This window comes from Rattus norvegicus, chromosome 3, assembly GCF_036323735.1.
Source record: "Rattus norvegicus strain BN/NHsdMcwi chromosome 3, GRCr8, whole genome shotgun sequence".
Classification (NCBI taxonomy): Eukaryota; Metazoa; Chordata; class Mammalia; order Rodentia; family Muridae; genus Rattus; species Rattus norvegicus.
Genome location: NC_086021.1, coordinates 163,571,024 through 163,593,379, shown reverse-complemented (window position 1 = coordinate 163,593,379; position 22,356 = coordinate 163,571,024). Strand labels below are relative to the sequence as shown.

The 22,356-nt window shown below is 47.0% G+C and overlaps 2 protein-coding genes and 1 non-coding gene across 6 annotated transcripts in view; 1 reads left to right on the top strand and 2 right to left on the bottom strand.

Moving 5' to 3' along the window:
* Zfp341 (zinc finger protein 341) overlaps positions 1–10,443 on the bottom strand; it is a 33,512-nt gene extending 23,069 nt beyond the window's left edge. For 3 of the 4 annotated variants that reach the window (XM_008762405.4, XM_039106691.2, XM_039106692.2), the window contains exons 1-3: positions 10,287–10,443; positions 1,941–2,051; positions 257–453 (exon numbers count right to left, since the gene is read on the bottom strand). In XM_008762405.4, coding sequence (XP_008760627.2) covers positions 257–453; positions 1,941–2,051; positions 10,287–10,317 — 339 coding nt within the window. In that variant the 5' untranslated portion in view covers positions 10,318–10,443. Of the gene's footprint in view, positions 1–256; positions 454–1,940; positions 2,052–10,286 lie in introns of those variants that run through there. The other variant, XM_063285100.1, reaches the window with a different exon arrangement.
* Trnaa-agc3 (transfer RNA alanine (anticodon AGC) 3) lies at positions 4,810–4,882 on the top strand. The gene has a single exon. It is a non-coding gene; the product is annotated as a tRNA-Ala (tRNA).
* A 3,178-nt stretch (positions 10,444–13,621) lies between the features above and the next one.
* Positions 13,622–14,271, bottom strand: Snrpel3 (small nuclear ribonucleoprotein polypeptide E like 3). Its single transcript, XM_039106690.2, has one exon. The coding sequence runs from the start codon at positions 14,080–14,082 to the stop codon at positions 13,804–13,806; it is 279 nt and encodes a 92-aa protein (XP_038962618.1). The 5' UTR covers positions 14,083–14,271; the 3' UTR covers positions 13,622–13,803.
* Positions 14,272–22,356: the final 8,085 nt, after the last annotated feature.

Genomic DNA, 22,356 nt, shown 5'->3' with positions numbered 1-22,356 from the left:
GCAAGATACAGCCCAGTGCAGTCTTGAACTCTTGATTCTCCTGTTTCAGACTCCTGAGTGTTAGAATTACAGATATACACCAGTATGTCCAGCAAAACACGTCTATGTTCATGAATTTGTGTCCTATCCATTCATCCAACCCACAACGGTAGATTCTTCATCTGCCCTGCTCAATATCGCTCCTCCAAGACTCGGTACAGCATGTGTGGGAAAAGACCTGCTGTAGGAATCACCAAGCAAAGGAAGGAGTGACTACCTGGCGGTTGGCAGGAGGCGGGGCCTGCTGGACGGCAGCAGGTGCTGCGGAAGGTGTGTAGATGCTGTTGGTAGCCAGGGAGACCGTAGCCAGAGCAGGGGCGTTCCCCTGGCACTGCTCACGCTTGTGGGTCATGAAGGCCGGCAATGAGTTGAATTGCTTCTTACACTTCCCGCAGAGAAAGACATCCTCATCGTCTGGGGCAGGGTGGTAGTCGAAGAGGCCACACGTAAAGTGCAGTAAAGAAAAAAAGCAAGAATGAGTCAGGAGGGGAATCACAGTGAAGAACGGGAAATCAACTGGCCTCAGAGCGGCAAGTCTGAAAACACTGTGTGACTTGCCATGCAGATGTCAAGCAGCCTAGGAATGTTCAGAGCCCAACGGGTGCCTTCAGGAAGAGCCAGTCATGTGTAGCCAGGTATCAAATAATTTAAAATATGGAAGCATACAGGGACTTCACTTCCAAGTTGACCAATAGACTATTCTGACTGATTTGACTCTCCAGTGTACCATGCAGCCTTTTCCTTATGCCTCTGCATGCACTATTCCCCTGCCTGAGTGGATCTCAGATCAACTCACTCTGCATGGCTCATCAGCTTTAAGAAGTCTTCTTTATACAGATTTATTTGTATCTTTTAATATTATGTGCATGCGTGTATTTGTGTCCGTGCATACACGTACAGTGTCCTCAGAGGCCAGTAGATCTCCTGGAGCTGAAGTTACAGGCAGTGGTGAGTCATCTTAAGTATGTGCTGCGAATGGAACTCAGGTCCTCTGCAAAAACTCTTTTTTTTTTTTTTTTTTTTTGGTTCTTTTTTTTCCGGAGCTGGGGACCGAACCCAGGGCCTTGCGCTTCCTAGGCAAGCGCTCTACCACTGAGCTAAATCCCCAGCCCCCTGCAAAAACTCTTAACTGCTGAGTCATGTCCTGTACTCCCAGGAAGTCTGCTTATGCCAGAGTCACAATTCCTTATTCCAGGCTGGCCTCACAAATAACAATTTTCACCAGCTTGCATGTTCTCTAAGGGAAAGAAGCATGTTTTATTTATCAGCATGGCTGTGATAAGTCCTGGGCACCTCAAAGGTCCTCAAAGGGCATGTGCTTTATAAATGAAAACCCACTCAAAGGATAGAGATTGCTAACTACTGAGACATACTGCTGCTTCTTTTTTTTTTAAGATTTATTTATTTATTTTATGTATATGAGTACACTATATCCGTCTTCAGACAAACCAGAATAGGGCATCGGATCCCATTACAGATGGTTGTGAGCCACCATGTGGTTGCTGGGATTTGAACTCAGGACCTCTGGAAGAGCAGTCAGTGCTCCTAACCGCAGAGCCATCTCGCCAGCCCCTCCTTTGCTCTGACTGCCAGAGGCTTAACTCATGAACTGGAAAACAATCTATATCCTCTCTTCAAGGAAGGGAAGTTGAGCCGTGACTTCCAAGGCACAGGTCAGGGCTCCTGGACATTCCCAAAGGATGAGACCCACGATCCACGTCCTCTAAGCATTAGACGAGAAAGGCATGAGCCAGAAGGTTTAGGCAGGAGGAAGGGAGAGAAGTCAGGTACCAGAGGTCAGTCTGAGGCCACAGGGCAGTGCCCTCCCATGCTCGGTTAACCTCACACATTCTGCTTGAGGAGCCTCTGGCCTTGAACAGATGGGCAGCGCAGATACTCACCCAGTGGCTGGATGGCAGGCGGTGCACTTACACCTTGCCCTGTTGGATCAGGGACTGCTCCTTGGCCATCCAACAAGGACTGGACAGCCAGAACAGTTTGATTGTCCATTCCTGAAACAGGAAATGCAGCCTGTGAGGAAGTGGGCCCAGCTTCCACCTAACTTCGCCCTCCCAAGCCAGAGCTAACCAAAACAATCCAAGATATGTTCTCTCTATTACACTGCACCAGATTCCAGGACGTGAGTCTGGAGCCATGACCTCAGAGTTGACTACATTCCTAAGGCTCTCACAGGTAGGAAGGAGTGCATGCAGGCAAGGAAACAGAAAGTGTAGTATAAAAGGTTCTTAGAGCCGAGTATGGTAGTGCACGCCTTTAATCTTAGCGCTCAGGAGGCAGAGACAGGTGGATCTTTGAGAGTTTGAGGCCAGTATGGTCTACAGAGTACCAGGATAGTTAGGGCTAAATCAGTGGTTCTCCACCTTCCTAATGCTTACAGCCCTTTCTTACAGTTCTTCATGCTGTGGTGACTCCCAACCATAAACAGTATTTTTGTTACTATTTCATAATTGTATTTTTGCTACTATTTTGAATTCTAATGTAAATATCAATGTATTCTGATGGTCTTAGGCAACCTTAAGAAAAGGTCATTTGACCCCTAAAGGTTGAGAACTGCTGGGCTAAACAGGGCAATTCTGTCTCAAAAAAATAAAAAATAGTTTTGAAAATGAAGGTTTCTTGCTGGGAAGTAATGTCATATTTTTAACCCCAGCACTCAGGAGGCAGGGGCAGAGGCAGAGGCAGAGGCAGAGGCAGGCCAATCTCTGTGAGTTCAAGGCTAGCCTGGTCTACAGAGCAAGTTCTAGGACAGCCTGGGCTACACAGAGAAACCTTGTCTCAAAAAAGAAAAACAAACAACAAACAGGGGGAAAAAGCTTCTTAAAAGATGACCTACATGGTTTTTATTTTGTTTTGTTTTGTTTTGTTTTGTTTAAGATAGGGTCTCACTCTAATAGGCTGGTCTTGAACTCATTATGAAGAATTAAGCCTCCAAGTGCTGGGATCACAGGTATGCATCTCCACTAGTTTTCTGTGGTTTTCTGTGGTGTTGGTGACTGAACCCAGGATTCTGAACACCTGGCAGGATTCTATCACCTGAGCTGCATCCTCAAACCGAGAGACTTATGCCCACCGCAGTACATGTGGAGACCAGAGACAAGTCTATCAAGCTTTTACCTTTATGTGGGCTCCTGAGATCCACGTTAGACACTAAGGGTGGCATGGACCTTCACCTGCTGGTGAAGTCATCACCATCTTGCTAGCCCCCAAGATGTCTTAGGAGCTGCCTATTACATACTGCCTTTTTGTTTGCTTTTTTGAGACAGGGTTTCTCTGTGCATAGCTTTTGGCTGCCCTGGAACTCAATCTATAGATCAGGCTGGCCTCGAACTCATGATCCATGTGCGGCTGCCTCCGGGATTAAAGGCATGTGCCACCACACTGCTCAGGTCATAGTGTCCTTCTTTACAACATCCTCAACTCTGCTTCCTAGAACAAGGACATGGAAGTCTGCACACCACCCCTGATCCTGATCATTATGCTCTAGAGACTGGAACACTAAAAAACTGGAAAGAGGATTGAAGAGCATATTCCCACTGATACAAAGGGCCAATGACCACTTCAACCCTGCAAAAAGTGAGAGTTCTTTTGGGATTGTGAGAAGCTTAGACAGAGCCAATTCACTCCCAGACCACCTCCCTTTGTACTTTTTTTTTTTTTTAAAAAGATCTATTTATTTATTTATTTAATGTATGCGAGTACACTGCAGCTGTCTTCAGACACCAGAAGAGGGCATTGGATCCCGTTACAGATGGTTGTGAGCCACCATGTGGTTGCTGGGAATTGAACTCTGGACCTCTGGAAGAGCAGCCAGTGCTCTTAACTACTGAGCCATCTCTCCAGCCCCCCTTTGTACTTTTTATAAACCAGCCCTTTCCTAATGTCTCAGAGCATTGCTAGATCCTAAGTCACAGAGCCCTTTGGAAGTTCCATTACCTGATGATCCCCCTCACCCACACCCCACAAGTCTCCCAGGTCTCCTGGCTTCTTTGTTCTCATCTCTGCCCATTTAACAAGCATCTGCTGTCGAATCTTTGAAGTATCTGCCTGTGCCCACCATCTCTTTGCTTACCTTCCAATGTTCTTCTACCTCCTCTGGCAAAACTTAAGCTCTCACCTTCCACCAGAGACCATGCCACAGTACCTGACACACCAAGACCCCCTTCTTGGCTCCAGGTGGACCCCTTCTTGGATCTCTTCCACCTTGCCTGAGGACCCTCTTTATGATCTCCTCCTACCCGCCCAAAAAGGTAGCTGTTTGGAGGAGTTCTGTCTGTCTGGATTTTGAGGTGCTCCTTCTATTTGATTCTACCTCCCACGTTGTCCCCAGTGGTCTCATTCTCTTTCATCTAGTTCCCTGTCTTGGGGGGCACAGACTTGGGGTTCCTGCTTTCCTGAACAACTTCTGTAAACCCTTTCCCACTCTTAGGCTTCAGATGGAGTCGGGTAGTTCAAGAGGACATTGAGATGAACATAAGTTACTTTATTAGAAGAATTATTAAAGTCATGGGTAGACAGAGGGACAACTGGCTAGTGGGGGCTCTGAGGAGGCTTCAGGGACCAGAACCTGAGACAGACAGCAAGGTGTCCCATCTGAAGAGAATCAGAGCCCATGTAGCAGAAATGGGGTCTGTTCTTAAGCCTTTTGAGGACAGAGGTAGGAAATTTACAGCAAGAGTCTGAGACAGGCACTCTGATTCCCAGGCAGGAATCAGGGAAGAGTGTGAGGAATAAGATGTGCTTAGTGAGGGGTTGGGGATTTAGCTCAGCGGTAGAGCACTTGCCTAGCAAGCAAGAGGTCCTGGGTTCGGTCCCCAGCTCCAAAAAAAAAAAAAAAAAAAAAAAAAAAAAAAAAAAAAAAAAAAAAAAAAGATGTGCTTAGTGCCAAAACCTTAACATGAATCAAAATCCTTTGATGCTACCTCAGGTCTCAAGTGACAAAGCCTGTCTGCAATGTCCCAGTACCTATCAACATGGTGGGGGGAGGAGGCAGGGGAGCTGTTGCCAAGCACTGGCTAAGTGTGTGTGTGTGTGTGTGTGTGTGTGTGTGTGTGTGTGTGTGTGTACTTGAGGAGGTCAGAGGAGTGTCAGTTCCTCTTGGAAGCTGGGCTTACAGGTATAAACAAGTGTTCCAAAACTACCAAACTAGACTCCATAGGTAGAAAAACAGTTTATTAGGGAACAAACTGGACTGCATCAGAGAGCAGACAGCTGCAACCTGGTGGGAAAGCAAGTGGATTTTATGACACTCAGCAAGGTGGGGTCTTGAGCTGATGCAGGCTGTTTGCCTTAAGTGGGAACTAGATGAGCTTTGCCCCCATCAGTTGACCATCAGAGGCAGAGAGGGTAAGTAGTGGTTTTCCTGACAAACAAAAACATAAGGAATACTGAGTTTAGAATTCTGTTTACCCAACAAGAATCCTTTATTTACCCCAATTCCAGCCTGGGTTAGGCCCCAGGTTATCATCTTAGGACACAGTCAGCACTGCCATTTTGGGGCCTGCTTTGGGACCTAACAACAGGCAGTCGCTGCCTGATACAGGTGCTGAGAATCAAACTCTGGTCCTTTGCAAAAACAAAAAGCACTCTTAACTACTGAGCTCTTATCCCTAGTCCCACTGGCCTAGTTCTAACATTACGTCCTTATACCCATCTTATATAAACCTGTGTTCTTGTGTCTTGATGCAAATCTGGTGCTTACAGAATTTGAATTCATAGACTTCTTTTTAAAAGATTTCTTTTTAGGCTGCAGAGATGGCTCAGTGGTTAAGAGCACCGACTGCTCTTCCAGAGGTCCTGAGTTCAATTCCCAGCAACCACATGGTGGCTCACAACCATCTGTAATGTGATCTGATGCCCTCTTCTGGTGTGTCTAAAGACAGCCGCAGTGTACTTATAATAAATAAATAAGTCTTAAAGAAAAAAAAAGTTTCCATACAACATATTTTGATCATATTCCTCCCAATATAATAATTGTTAAGTTATTTACTTTACATCCCGATTGCAGCTTACCCTCCCCTCCTCCCTCTCTATTTAGACAAGGGGATATCCCATGAATATCAACCAGCCTTGACCTATCAAGTTGCAGTAAGACTAGGCGCATTTTCTTCTATCGAGGTGTCTTAGGGTTTCGATTCCTGCACAAACATCATGACTAAGAAGCAAGTTGGGGGGGAAAGGATTTATTCAGCTTACACTTCCACATCGGTGTTCATCACCAAAGGAAGTCAGGATGTTATTGGTTTGTTTCCCCTGGCTTGCTGAGCTTGCTCTCTTATAGAACCCTAGACCACCAGCCCAGGGACGGCACCACCCACAATGGGCTGAATCCTCCCTCCTTATCCACTAGTTGAGAAAATGCCTTACAGCTGGGTCTCATGGAGGCATTTCCTCAAGGGAGGCTCCTTTCTCTGTGATAATTCCAGCTTGTGTCAAGTTGACACACAAAACTAGCCAGTTCACGAGGCTAAGACAAGAAAGCCCAGTCAGTGGAAAGGGATGCAAAGGCAGACAATGTATGCAGAGACAGCCCCTGCTCCTGCTCTAGAAGTCACACGGAGACCCAGCTGCACAACTGTCACACATGTGCAGAGGGCCTTGGTCCGGCCCATGCATGCTCTCTGGTTGGCGGTTTAGTATCTATGACCCCTTATGTGCCAGTTAGTTGATCTTGTAGGTTTTCTTGTGGTGTCCTCGACCCCTCTGGCTCCTTCCTCCCCCTCTTCCACAGGATCCCCCAAGCTCCACTTAAGGCTTGGCTGTGGGTCTCTGCACCGGTTTCCATCAGTTGCTGGGTGAAGCCTCTCTGATGATGGTTTATGCTAGGCACCTGTCTGCACGTATAGCAGATTATCGTTAATACTGTCGGGGGGGCTCCCTCTCACGGGGTTGGTGTCCGAATCCTGCCATTGGAAGTCTTGCCTGGTCACGAGTGATGGCTGTGTCAGGCTCCATCCCCCATTGCTAGGAGTCTTAACTAGTGTCACCCTGATCGTTTCGCACTGCCTAGGTTTCTAGTTCGTTCCAGTCCCCCCATCCAGTTGTCTCTCCCAGTCCTTGTCTCCCTCTATCCTCCCTCATTTCTTTTCCAGGCAAAAATGAATAAATTTAGTGAGGCGATGAATCATTAAACATGACTAACATATCAGATGAGGTCTTGAATGTGCTCCACTGAACTGACATCCTAATTCAAACCTAAAGAGGACCTGAACTTATCAAAATCCCGATGCCTAACATCCTTAGAACTATGCGACGACTCAATCCACTGGATTATCTTTAGGTGGAGTCCGTATTGTGAGGTTTCTGCACAAGAATTCATTACTCTGCACCTCGCCACTCAGTCACGCATCCTCTGTGTTCCATCAAACCTAACGACTTCGCCATCATTTAGTCTTATTTTCAAACTACACAGGTTACAAGATTGAGACCACTTGCCACGTATTTGTCCATGACATCAAAATCGTCAATGAAAAGTTAAACCCATCTTTCTTGCCCAATTCTATTCACTGTTCCTTTGTAGTTCAGATCCATAACTCAGTACTTTCCTCAAATGTCTTCCTTTGCTCTATTGACTGCAGTTGTCTTTCTCTATGATTCAAATACATTTTTTCTACGGTTGAGAGAGAGAGAGAGAGAATACCAGCACATATAACCTTAAGGGTAAATAATAATTTATGGGTAAAATATAGGTCTCAAGGGCAAGATCCTCTAGTAGCCCACTTACATAACAGACTTACAATGACAACATTTCATAGGCGAGGAATAGAAGAGTCCGGAGTCAGGGAGGATGGGAGAAGGGAGGGATGTGGTTTGAAAAAGACCACAGCTGGAAGTGATAGACGGCTTCTGAACTGTTGGGTAGTGAGACTCGATAGTATAACGAAGTCAAGCTGTTATCACCGGGAGAAACCAGGTTCTTGGGATCACTCTCTTAGAACTTCCGGAGGTGGGGGGGGGGGATCTTTTTTCAAGATAAAATATTGGGCCTGTGAGAGGGGTTTTCACAGCGTGTAAAGGCATTTGGCAAGCTGAGTTTGGTTTCTAGGACCTACTGACTCCTGCACGTTGTCCTCTGACCGCCACATCCATGCTGTGACCTAAGTATACTCACATACATACCATACATATAAATAAAAGGGAAAAATAAAAAATGAAGCCCCAAATTAAACATTCCACCCTCCGTTCAGTTCCCTTCTGGTAATGCCCATCAGTACGTAGGGGTCAGGGCACACCGTGCATTTCTGGAATTTTCCCTCACCCCCACAGCTTCCTTCCTGACATTTCTAGACTTTTGGCAAATCTAAGCTATTCTGCCTCCCAGATATATCTGAAATCCACTCTCCCCATCCCCTCAGCCTAGCCTAGCTCCTCACCCACTCCCTGCTGCCCTTCAGCCCGCTCCAGTCATTCCCCAGAAGCCAGGGTGAACTTTATAAAACATACATCAGATGATGTGGCTCCCCGATGAAAAGCTTTTTTTAGCACCACGCTGATCCCAAGATAAAGTTCAGAAGCTTCATCAAATCAGTGGAGGGCTTTTCTCTAGCTGCTCCCCTACACTGAACTGGGAGTTATGGGAAATCTTGTTCTCCCCAGGGTTTTGCAAACTCCACTTCCACCACCTGGTCCTTCAGATGCCCTTCTATTTGGATCGCCACACACCTGCTGTTCTCTCTCTCTCTCTCTCTCTCTCTCTCTCTCTCTCTCTCTCCCTCTCTCTCTCTCTCTCTCAGAAATTTTATTTATTTTGGTCCTGGGGATTTTCCAAGGCCAGTGAAGCTACACTTCTTGAATTCTTTTTAATTTTTTCTTCAGCTAATACACAAACTTATGCTTGTAGTGAACGGTTAAACAATGCAATACCCCACTGTCCTCCAAAAGGGAACGGACACCCATAACTCTGACTGCCCAGATTCACACCATCCCTGCTATTTTCTTTACAGAACACAGCAGCTGGGGTCACCTTTGTAGTCTTCTTTTTTGGGGGTTCTTGTTTTGTGTTTTTTTGTTTGTTTTCTATACAATGTTATTTTTAAATATTTTTTATCATTTTTGCGATTATAATTTGATTGCAACATTCCTCCCTTCACTCTCCTCCCTCCAAGCCCTCCCATACAACCTCTCCACTCTCCTTCAAAGTCATGGCCTTTTTTAAAAAAGTTGTTATTGTGAGTTTATATGTATGTACACATATATTCCTAATTGGTTAAGTCTCACGGTGCCAAAGCTGGCCTCAAAACGAGGCTAACGATTTTCCTGCCTGTCTTCCCACCGCTGGGATTATGGGCATACACCGTCACACCTGACTGAGATTTCCTTCTTTTACTATTCTTTCTGACGGCGGAGGTGGGGTGGGGTAGTAATGAGGGACGATGAGGACAAGTGAATCTTAGTAAGAATCACTGAAACTGGACTCAGGTAGAATAGATGCTCCATCACGCCAAGGTGAGTGCTCACCCACCAAGAACTACAAGCCTCGGCCTCCTTCAGTCGGTCCGGCCCACAAATTTCCACTCCAGCTGTTCACTCCACCCTCCTCCTACAAGGCGACTGCGGTGGCCAACTCCTCTCCTGTCTCTAGCGCCATTCTTTGTCGCTAAACTTCAGTAGGTGCACATGGTGGCGCTCAGAGCTCCCTTTCCCCAGAGCCTAAGGCCCATCCACCACGGTGATCTTGCAGATCACAGGATCGGGTCCGACTCGATCGGAGACCAGCGTAGCCCAAGCAGGCACACGCGGGCAGGGCTTAGATCGGAGCACGGTGGGTGCCCTGTTTACTGGTTGGGGCCTGTGGTCACTTCCAGACTCAGCTGCGCACACAGGCGGCGCCTCCTTCCCTGCTCTGGACTTAGTAGGACTACACCCTAGCCCGGAGGGCACAGTGGATCTCCGGAAGATCTTGGTGGTTAGGGCGCCCGATTGGGCTGCCAGGCCACCCAGTCATCCCGCGCCAAGGTCTCTCCAGGCCCGGGTCCCGGGCTGTTTCCTCCACGGGCACCCTCCCGCGCCAGCGGCCTCGATTGCCGCGCTGTTCCGGTCCCGAGGCCCCCTCCCCGCAGAGCCGGCGCTCCCCGGCTGTTCCCGCCCCCTCCCGCCCCGCGGCTGTTCCGGCCCGGACGCCCTCCGCCCTCCGCCCCGCGGCCTCCGCGCGCCCTGGGCCCGGCGCTGCGAGGGCGCGGCGGGAGGGGGCGCCACGCGGAACAGCCGCTGCCCCGGCCCGGCGCGCTCACCCTCCAGGGCCTCGAAGATCGCCTGCGCCATCTTGGAGCTGCCGCCGCCCGGGGAGTCGAAGCGGGGCTACGCAAGCATTGTGAAAACCGCGGTGGGGTCGAGGCCGCCAGGGGGCGCCCAGGAGCCGGCGCCGAACCCCCTGCCCCGGAAACAGCTTTCCCTGCTGTCCGGCTGGAGACCCAGTCCCCTTGTAGTTCCAACTCTACACACACACATCCGGCGCTCGCACATCACCTCCCAACGCTGACACTGACCCCGGTTCTGCAACACGCACCCCATTATCGCTGCACACAGTATTCTCCAACGTTGCAACATCAACCTGCCTCACCGGATTGCCAGTTAGAAGGACACCCCATACCTTGCAACTGTGCCATGCAGATTGGAAAGCAATCTCGAATGACTCCCATCTCTGCTTGGTCTTAATTCATCAGTATATGTTAGATTCCCTCAGGGCTCTTCTTAACCCCAATTTCCATCTTTGGAGGGACCTCCATTCCCATTCACACACTTCAAGACCGTGATTCTCTGACACCGCATTTCTTTCACAACCCTATTCTCAGCCATTGCTAGCCCAACTTTATGACCTCTTTTTTACACTTATTATTTATTTTGTTTTGTGTGTATGTGGGCACACATGGCATGTATCTACACACAGACGCAGACACACAACAAAACACATGTGTGAATATCAGAGGACAATGTTCAGGAATCGATTCTCTCTTTCCACCCTGTAAGACCCTGGAACTGAACTCCGTCTCTGTAGCAAGTACTTTTACCAGCTGAGCCTTCTCCAAAGGCTATGTTTGGTTTATAATCCACAAGTCCACTTTGAACTGCCAGTATATTACATTGATGGGTGTGGGGTCATTCACAGGAACATGGTCTATCAGGGACTATACATGCCCTCAGAGGAAACTGACTTTCCCACCCAAGGCAGCCCTCAGTGGGGATCTTTGAGCTTTCCCCCCATGCATTCTAGAATGGTGACTGGCTTGATCCTGTGCAGGCAGAGAAACCTACATCTGGTCTAAGTTTGTGAGTGCTGTAGTCCTGTCATTTCCGAGACACTATTTCACCCCAGGTCTCCCCAACCTCTGGCTCTTATAATATCTTCCCACCCCCTCATTCATGGTGATGCCTGAGTCTTAGACAGGGGAAAAGATGAGAAAGAAGTCCTACTGTGGCTGAACACTCTACTGACACGTTGACCAGTTTCGAGTTTCTGATTTCACTGCCGTCCATTACACAAAGATCTGTAATGATAGCTGAGAGCCGCGCTAATGTGTGGATGGAGAGATACGAATGTTAAGGGCAGTTTGATATTATGATCATTCAATCTTTAAAAATATTTAACTACGGGGTTGGGGATTTAGCTCAGTGGTAGAGCTCTTGCCTAGCAAGCACAAGGCCCTGGGTTCGGTCCCCAGCTCTGAAAAAAAGAAAAAAGAAAAGAAAAAAAAATTTAACTACAATGTGGACTACTGAGATCAGTCTGCTGCCCTTGGGCAACCAGAAAGAGTTGGAAGCCCACACAGAGAAAGGGGAACCAGAGAGATGTCATCCACAGTGGATGGCTTCCATCATCATAACCACACTGTCATCCTAAGACTGCATTACCAGGGATTTGACTCCAAATGGCCTTCTTGTTTTACCGCAAATACCCATTTAAGCCTCAGCCAGAGGAATAATCAATACAAACCACAATTTTCACTTTCCTCACGAAACTCCTAAAATTAGAAAATAGATGAACGGAGCTCCTCTCTGTTGGAATACTACCGATGTGTCCTGCTAATGCCTGTCAGTCATCTACAGGGCCACACCCTCAAAGCCTCTTCTGCCCAGGGTTTCCTCAGCCTGCCCTAAATATTAGACATGGATTAGCCGTTCTTCCAGTCCTCAAAGGCAAATCTCCCCTCCAAAAACCCACCCCTTTGCTGGATGTGTTGGCAACTTTTTCTTCCTTGTTTTTGGTTTTCCGAAGCAGGGGTTTCTCCATGTAGCCCTGGCTGTCTGGAGCTTGTCTGTGGATCAGGCTGACCTTGAACTTTAGAGGTCCACTGTGGGACCCTAAAAGGCAGCCTGGTTCCTGGCTGAGCTAAGGCTAGAAACCCTGGTGACTCTGAAGGGATGGTAGGCACTTTGCCTGATTCCCAGGCACCAGGCCCTGGTCACTAGCCACAGCCCTCCATAGTTTTGTGGCCTTCAGTCATGTAGGCCTTCAGGTAGAGGCTGTGATGTTGGCTCAAGACAGATCTCCATTTTAATGAGGCACCTAAAGGCCTGGAGGCTTACCCATAAGCTTTCCTTCCCAGACACTTCTCCCTGTAAAAGGTATTTAACCTCAGGCCCACCCTGAGCAGTGGGGTATGGTTTTACTCATCCACTTTCTGCCATGACAACAAATGCCTTAAAACTGTGAACTGTCTCTCTTCACTGGGATCCACCATGGGGAGCCCTGGAGAAGGTCTTGGCCCATAGAGTCCACAGTCTAATCTTTGGTAGAAGGCCTCCTTGCACTCTCAGCCTCAGCCACCACCAAGCCTACAGCCAACCACTGACAAGCCAAGGACTCTCCCCATGGTACCAGCCAGAGCTTCCCCTCTTTCCCCCTCAGCGCCAGGCTAGATCCAGCCCACGGACCCCCACCTCTGTACTCAATTCTTCCATGGCATCCAGTGGTGCCTAGATGTCCAAGAGCCTGAGAACCAGACAGTCCCCACCCCACCCCCCTCACCCCTGGCCTCGCCGCAGACCCAGGGATCCACAAGCCAGCTCCTGCTGTCCTGCACCTCAGGCTGTGCTTCCTCACCCCTGAGCTTTGCCCATGGGCTGCCCTACAGCCTGACACCTGCCCAGGAAGCACAGTCGAATTTCCTGCGTCTGGCCAGCTATGCCCTTTGGTGGAGCAGATGACCCCATAACCGGACAATCCGCTGCCTCTGCCTCTGGAATGCTGGGATTAAAGGCCTGTGCCAGCACTATCCTGCTCTTGTTGGCAACCTTTAATCCTACCACTCCCGAGGCAGAAGCAGGCAGATCTCTGTGAATTTGAGGCTAACCTGATCTTCATAGCAAGTTCTAAGCCAGCCAGGAGTACATAATGAGAACCTGTCTCAAAACAAAACTAAAAACTACCACCGCCACAACAAAAACATTCCTCCCTGACTTCATGGGCCAGTCAGTCCTTTTCCTGGGTCTTCTGCAGACTCCGAATCCTAAAGCCTCTTTCTCTCTACCCTTTCCAGGAGTGAGACCAGAATTCCTTCTTTCCTATCTTTAACATCACCATTGACCCATCAGCCTCAGAGTTTGATTTTTTCCCTAAAGTTCTGTTTGGCATAGCTTGTATCATTAATATTACCATTCTAATATACCTGGTCATTTTTTTTAGTAACAAAAACAAGCTCACATTTATTTTTACCCCAATGATAATGTGCAAGTAAAACAGGATGAATAAATGTAGTCACCAGCAGGCTCCTGAACCCTCTTCTAAACTTCTCCCCTGCTTGACTATTGCTAGTTGCAAACACGTTGGAGCAGAGTAATATTGTCTCCTTTTAGCATGATCCAACCCGGTTGTTCTCTTGACTTTGTTTTAGAATGAATTTCTTCTGCATCATCTGATACAAGGTTCATGTACTCATCAAAGCCAATGATGCAACCCTCTATCTGAGCATCCACTTGCTCACAGAGCCACACCTGAATTCGAGATCCACTTTGCAAGTATCTGAAGATAAGATTGATGGGCTGCACCATCACCTTCTGCACCTTCTGGCCCTGGCCGAGGTACACCATGGTGATACCTGGTCATTTAATTTAACTTTTAATCATGGGGCTTAATCGTGCAGTGGTTAAGAGCATTTGTTTGTGCAGAAGACCCAGGCTCCACTCCCAGCACCCATTTGTTGGCTCACAACCTTCCATCCCTCCAGTTCCAGGGGATCCAACGTCTCCTGGCCCCCAGGGCACTGCTGCATGCAGTGTACAGCTATACTTGCTCATAAAAATAAAAATTTTAGGGTTGAGGATTTAGCTCAGTGGTAGAGCGCTTGCCTAGCAAGCGCAAGGCCTTGGGTTCAGTCCCCAGCTCTGGAAAAAAAAATAAAAATTTTGCACCTATGCACAAAATAAAAGTGAAAATAGCCTCTTTAAAAAAAAAAACCCGGGGCTGGAGAGATGGCTCAGTGGTTAAGAGCACTGACTGCTCTTCCTGAGGTCTTGAGTTCAAATCCCAGCAACCATATGGTGGCTCACAACCATCTGAAGTGAGGTCCGATGCCCTCTTCTGGTGTGTCTGAAGACATTGACAGTGTACTCACATACATGAAATAAATAAATCTTTAAAAAAAAAAAAAATCCGGGGTTGGGAATTTAGCTCAGTGGTAGAGCGCGCTTGCCTAGCAAGCACAAGGTCCTGGGTTTGGTCCTCAGCTCCGGAAAAAAAAAAAGATAAAATAACAAAAAATCCATTTGTTTGTTGAGCACCTACTAAATGCCAGATAGTATTCTGGATTCTAGAAACATAGCCAAGACAAAAGAAAATGTCTTCTTCATTCAGTCATAATCCAAGGGAAAGATGGGCCATCAACAAGGAAATAAACGAGGGATCCAGGAGAGAGAGGACCCATGGCTTCAAATAATGTTTTTGTTCTGGTACAAAGAGAAGCTATGTTACTTAGTCAGGGTGGTTGGTCAAGAAAAGCCTCGGGAGGTAGATGACCTAAGAAACAGTGGTGTCAACTGTCGGAAAAGGTAGTGGAAGCTAGAGAGAATAGTTAAGTACAAACACTCTGAGGCTCTGTATGCAGCCCCACACACTCAGGGGAGCTGAGACTATCAAGGGAGACTTTGTTCTGAGAGTGACAGACAGTGAAAGGGTTCATGGACACCGGGCACTGCAGCCACGGCAGCACTCTGATCTTTTCCTCACCCAGGGGTACATGTGCATCTGTTCTGAGTGCTGGTCTGCCTTCCTAAAGGGCAGTTTTTTTGTCCTCCCTGGGACAATAGGAACCTGTCTTCTTGCCTCCCTTGAGAGATGTTCGGTGATCTCCCAGGACAGAACAACACCTGGCCCGCCATTCTAAATTCTCACAGTTCCTAGCACCACACACAGCGTGTGACAATTTCCTGCTATTATTAGCAGTAGTTATCTCTCCTCTTCTTAAAATTTTTTTTTGATTTATTTATTTATTATATATAAGTACACTGTAGCTGTCTTCAGATACACCAGAAGAGGGCATCAGATCTCTTTACAGATGGTTGTGAGCCACCATGTGGTTGCTGGGAATTGAACTCATGACCTCTGGAAGAGCAGTCGGGCGCTCTTAACCGCTGAGCCATCTCTCCAGCCCCCTTTTTTTTTTTTTTTTTTAATTTTTTTTTTCTCTCCTCTTCTTACTCATCAAGCAGGGGATGTACTGGATCCATGCTGGTTGGACCTCAAGGCCTGTCCCAGAGGCCAGCAGAAAAATGCTTAACTGATCCCAAGCCCTGACACAGATGAATTTCCCCCAGGCAGACCTTATCCTCTACATATTTTTTTTTTTTCGGAGCTGAGGACTGAACCCAGGGCCTTGCGCTTGCTAGGCAAGAGCCCTACCACTGAGCTAAATCCCCAACCCAACCTTATCCTCTACAAACATTACACTGTCTCTTCCTCTATGCCTTCCTCCATCACAATCCCTAGCAGTTACCTGGCCTAGTCCCTCTGGGCTACCTGATTGGCATTGAACTTCTGAAGCAACTAATGTAGTAACTCCAGGCCCAGGGCCAACTAGGGAAAGGAAAAAGATTGAGAAGGTTCTACCGACAAATTTGACAGTGGGCACTCTACTTACCGGCAGAACGTTAAGGACTCTGACAGAACTTAAAACTAGATCCCAGGTTAAGGGCAGGACACGAGCCTTTGAGAAGCAATGTTACATCCTTATATTTGGTGTCTGTAGGAGGTAGCAGGGCATGGGCCATTGATACACACAGAATTGAGAGTTCACCTTCACCCAACTCCCAGCCCCCAGCCCATGATACCTAGAGGGCCTAGACCCAGTAGTCAGAATGTTTCTTTCTGTATGTGGGGGCTGAGGATGCAGTCTAATTGGTGCTTGCTTGGCAGGCAGGAAGCTGCAGGTGGGTCCTCAGCACTGGATAAATAAACCATCATGGTGGTGTGCCTGTAATTTCAGCAATAGGCAGGCGGGTGCGGGAAGATCATAGCTTCAAGTCATTCTCAGCCACAGAGTTGGTTTGAGGGCAGCCAGTGATATAGAAGCTTTTGGTTGGAGGGGACAGGGGTGAGGCTGACAGGAGGGCTCAGCTCACATGGTGGCGGGAGGAGGTGCCTGTTGTCTTCTCATTTCATGTGCAGTGTGGTGTGTGTGCATGCACACACTAAGGAAATAGCTGTAATAAAAAATATAGATATATTAAAAACAAACTGGGAGCTAGAGAAATGGCTCAGTGGTTAAGAGCACTGGATGTCTCCAGATGATCTGGTTTTGAGTCCCAGAACCCGCATGACCTCTCACAATGATCAGGAACTTCAGTTCCAGTGGATCTGAGGGTCTCTTTTGGACTCTGTGGGCACCAGGCACAGAAATGGTTTATAGACATTTATTTGTCTGCAAAACACCCATACACGTAACATATTAACATATACATCATATACATACACATACACACATATAATAGATATACATATATATGTATATATGTATAATTATACCTCAGTGAGTAAAGGGGTCACCTTTAAGCCTGAGCCTAGAGTTCGATGCCCTGGACCCATGTGTTGGAAGACAGAACTAACTCCCAGTTGTCCTCTGATCTCCAGAGGTATTTGGTAGCACACATATATGACTCTTGCCCAGGAATCAATAAATATAATTTTTAAAAGAATTTTTTGGAGGCAGGGTCTCATTATGTAGTTCTGACTGGCCTGGAACTCAAACTCAGAGATCCACCTGCGTCTCTGTCTCCCCAGTGCTGAGATTAAAGTCATAGACCACAACTGGATAAGAATCTCTCTTTTTTTAAAAAACTGGGGTGACCATGTGAGAACTCACTTTAGAGGCACTATCTTTTATTTTTTAAAAGCTTTATTTATTTATTTATTTATTTATTTATTTATTTATTTATATGAGAAAACTGTGGCTGTCTTCAGACACACTAGAAGAGGGCATCAGATCCCATTACAGATAGTTATAAGCCACCATGTGGTTGCTGGGATTTGAACTCAGGACCTCTGGAAGAGCAGTCAGTGCTCTTAACCACTGAGCCATCTCTCCAGCCCTGGCACTTTCTTTTAAAAACAAGGGAGAAAGGTCTCCAGAGAATTGAAATTGACTAAGAACACTCTGGTATTTAACATCCATTTTCCAGGACTCTGATACAATAGATTTCTGCTGGCAAGTCTCTGTGATACTTTGTCACGGCAGTACTAACAAACTATATGGTTAAGATCACAGGCTTTAGAAACAAGCCAGGAGACCCCGATTAAAATCCCTCCTCTAGCCTTTATCAGGGCAAGTTATTAAATTATCTTGGGCAAGTTACTTTGCCTCTGTATACCTCTGCTTCCCAGAAGTTAGCTGATGTTCTTTTTTTTTTTCCCAGAGCTGGGGACCGAACCCAGGGCCTTGCGCTTGCTAGGCAAGCGCTCTACCACTGAGCTAAATCCCCAACCCCCCCCCCCCCCCGCTGATGTTCTTTATACCACTTAACTCACAGACTTTCTATGAGAATGAGACTGGTAACAAAAGATTTAAAGTCTGTGGGTGTAGTTCTGTGTCAGGACACTCAGTTCCCATAAGACCCAGAGGTTGATACCCAGCACTAGACTAAGTGCATTCAGGAAGCCAGTAACCAGTTAGTACACTATAAATGCACTTAGTAAAATTTCTTTTTCTGGGGGTTGGAGATTTAGCTCAGTGGTAGAGCGCTTGCCTAGCAAGCGCAAGGCCCTGGGTTCGGTCCCCAGCTCCGAAAAAAAAAAATTCTTTTTCTGGGCAAAGGTAAATAAACAGATCTGCCCTGAGGAGTTTAGAGTTGTGCAAAATGTAAATAGGTCACTAGGCAATGAGTGTTTGTATTGTGGCAATATTTTTGCCTTTAGCACCATGAGAGGCTTAGAGAGGTAGAAACTTTTTCATCCAGCTAAGAAAGAGCTTACCAAGAGATAGTATACAGGAAGACTTGCCAAACCAAATTATTTCCAAACATCTGCTCCCAATGCTGGGATGTCACAACCCAGGAACTGATTCTCCATGTAGTTGCAGGTGACATTTTCTTATAGCTTTACTTAGCTCTTTTCCAAGTCTCTCTCTCTCTCTCTCTCTCTCTCTCTCTCTCTCTCTCTCTCACACACACACACACACACACACACACACACACACACACACGGACACACAGTTGGGTGAGAGGGAGAGAGAGATTGTGACAGGGTCCCTTGTAGCATAGACAGCTTCAAACTCTCAGTTTGAAGCTGAGTATGACCTTAAACTCCTGGTCTGCCAGCTTCCACCTCTCAAGCACTAAGATTACCTAATTTGACATACTGAAAATTGTTTCTGAGGCTGGGCGGTGGTAACACACACCTTTTTGTCTTAGTCAGGGTTTTCTATTCCTGCACAAACATCACGACCAAGAAGCAAGTTGGGAAGGAAAAGGTTTATTCAGCTTACACATTCACATTGCTGTTCATCACCAAAGGAAGTCAGAACTGGAACTCAAGCAGATCAGGAAGCAGGAGCTGATGCAGAGGCCATGGAGGGATGTTACTTACTGACTTGCTTTCCCTGGCTTGCTTCCCCTGCTTTCTTATACAACCCAGGACCACCAGCCCAGGGACCGCACCACCCACAATGGGCTGGGTCCTCCCTCCTTGATCACTAGTTGAGGAAATGTCTTACAGCTGGATCTCATGAAGGCATTTCTTCAACGGAGGCTCCTTTCTCTGTGATAATTCCAGCTTGTGTCAAGTTGACACACAAAACCAGCCATTACACCTTTAATACCAGTAAGCTGGAGGAAGAGGCAAGTGAATCTCTGAGTTCGAGGCCAGCCTGCTCGACAGATGGAGTCCCAGGACAGCCAGGGTTACACAGATAAACCCTATCTCACATTTACAAACAAACAAACAAGCAAACAAACCACAACAGATAGACGTCTGTTGCAGAGGACCCAAGTTCAATTCCCAGCACCACACTAGAAGCCTCACAAAGGCTTGTTACTCCTGCTCCAGAGGGATGGGACTCTCTGGCCTCCCAGATGACTTGTACTCACATGCACATACCACACACAGATACATGCAATCACTCATAATTGAGAAATAGCTTTCAACTTTGTGTTCATCGTTATTTCTCAAAAGTCTGTGCTGAATTACAATCTTCATAATCTGTGTTGATCTGTTTGAGTTTCCATGACCTCATAGGAACCCCATTATCTTTGATGACAGGCTGGTCGTCCACCTGCGAAAGTTTATTTTTTGGGGGGCGTCCCAGAATCCCAAAACAGATGTGCTGTTCTTCACTTTGTTTTGAGACAAGGTCTTGTGTGGCCTTGGCTAGCCCAGAGCTCCTCCTCCTAGTTCTCCAATTCTTGGTGAGCACTAAGCCACCGCATTCCTCTAGACAAGGTTGTTCCTGGGAATCCCAACCTAGGCCCTCAGGCTGGCAAGGCAAACACTTTCACTTTAGTCAAATCCTCACCCCTAAGTCTGACCTCTGCAAGGCTGTGGAAACCTCCATATCTACCTTTCACGGCCTGAGGGGTCTTCCTTATTTTTATCGTGAGAAAAAAATTTTCAGGGTTGGGGAAGATCAGGTTTCAGCAGTTAAGATCACGTGCTGCTCTTGTTCAGGACCTGAGTCTGGCTCTCAGTTTCCATGTTGGGTGGCTCACTAATGGCTCCAGCTTCCCTGATCACGAACACTCAAACATACGCGCTCAGCAACAGTGAAAATAAATTTTTAAAAAAGAATAAGGTGGGGCTGGAGAGATGGCTCAGTGGTTAAGAGCACTGACTGCTCTTCCAGAGGTCCTGAGTTTGATTCCCAGCAACCACATGGTGGCTCATGACCACCTGTAATGAAATCCAAGGCCCTCTTCTGGTGTGTTTGAAGACAGCGACAGTGTACTCGTATATAATAAATAAATAAATCATAAAAAACAAAACAAAACAATGTGGTGGGTGTGGTGGCAAATGCCCTGCCTGGAGTCTTACAGGATGGCCCAGGCTGGGCTAAAGTCTATGGTCCTTATGCCTCTGCCTCACCAGGACTGAGATTACAGATGTGTACCACCACCACAGCTGGCATAGTCTGAGATTTCTTGATGTACCAAACCCTACTCCCCAGGGTGCAGAAAGACCCATCAGTCACATGGTCCAAGAAAGAGCTTTAAAAGAATCCCCCTTGGGGTTGGGGATTTAGCTCAGTGGTAGAGCACTTGCCTAGTAAGCACAAGGCCCTGAGTTTGGTCCCCAGATCCGAAAAAAAGAAAAAAGAAAAAAAAAAAGAATCCTCCTTTCCTTTTTTCCCCCTCAACTGTTGTGTTTGTCTCTGAGGCATCCTTTTCTGGGGTTGCTTGGGGCTAAGGGTTATACAATGGTTTCTGTCACATTAGCCCAGAAGGTGAAATCCTTTGGCTGTTGTTGTTTCCCTAGGGGGCCGTCTCAGAAGGACTCAGGAGGGTCTGCTCTAAGCCTCCTGACTTTGAGCAGGCCCTGAACTTTCACTCTATAATTTCATGCCCTGTGTAGTTAACAAATTGAAATTCACAGGGTCAATATTTGCCAAGGCTCTCATGTCATGAGTGGCTTTGGTGTGCCAGTATCTGAGTCCTCTTGTTAACTATCTGGTTACCAGTATCTGAGTCCTCTTGTTAACTATCTGGTTACCAGTATCTGCAACCTCTTGTTAACTATCTGTATACCAGCATCTGAGTCCTCTTGTTAACTATCTGGTTACCAGTATCTGTAACCTCTTGTTAACTATCTGGTTACCAGTATCTGAGTCCTCTTGTTAACTATCTGATTACCAATTTTCACTCAGTGATTGGCTTGAACATTCCTCACGCTTTTAAGCATCTTTATGTTTATAAGAGGATTATATAAATAAACATACTGGGATGACTAGCTATCTATTAACAGAAATGCCTGAAGAGTTCCCATGCTAAGACCATAAAGGACAGTGGTCTCGATGTGTGGGCCTTGGACATACAAGTGCCAGATACACAATGCTGCATGGGCCTCAGTCTACATCAGGTGTCTCAGGGGCTTGACAGAAGTCGATGTGCAGACACTTGACCAAGCCTGGTTCGATTCTTTCTGCCCATCTTTCTTGTGTTCAAGTCGGGGTCTTGTTCTGGTCTAGATTCTGCCTGGCTACGATCATATGTTTCCTGCACCCTCAGTGAGTTCTCCAGCACTCCACACTGAGCACATCTTTGCTCCACAACCTTTATATCAATAATGGCAAAGGCCAAGCCCTGCTGCTCGTCAGTGCTGGTGCTGAGTACCAGCAAAATGTGATGGAGCTTCTCAGAAATCACTGGAGACTTGGTCACCAACTGTAAGTCTTCCATTCTCAACATAAAGGAAGGCAACTAAGCCAGTAGGTTGGAGAGAAGAGAGGATATGAAACAAGAGGCAAAGGCTGACAATCACATAAATAAGTCCGCTCCTGAGGGCCCTAGGGAAGAGTTTGTATTTTAAAATAAGTAGAAACAGGTACGAGTATGGCACAGGCCTGCAACCCAGTCTGTGGGAGGTAGAAGCAGGGGGATCAAGGATTTAAGCAGGGATTTAAGGCCAGCCTGGGCTATCCTGTCTCAAAGTACCAAACAACAAGAGTGACATATAATTTATGTTCTGAAAAGTTAGCTGTGCTACTCGCTAGGCAATTCAAAGTGTCAAGCGTGATGACAAGCCCAACGTCACCTTCCAAACACCACCCATTCCAAATCGAAAGAGCAACAAACCCCTCCTTCGCCCACAATGAAACAAACGTCTCTCTAAGAAAACTGCCTTCTTATTGGTCAAATCCTGCGTGAGACCTTCCGAGTCCTGGTGAT

What these genes read in the sequence shown, in the direction of transcription:
- Snrpel3 (XM_039106690.2), bottom strand. Translation starts at nt 14,082, where the DNA reads ATGGTGTACCTCGGCCAGGGCCAGAAGGTGCAGAAGGTGATGGTGCAG.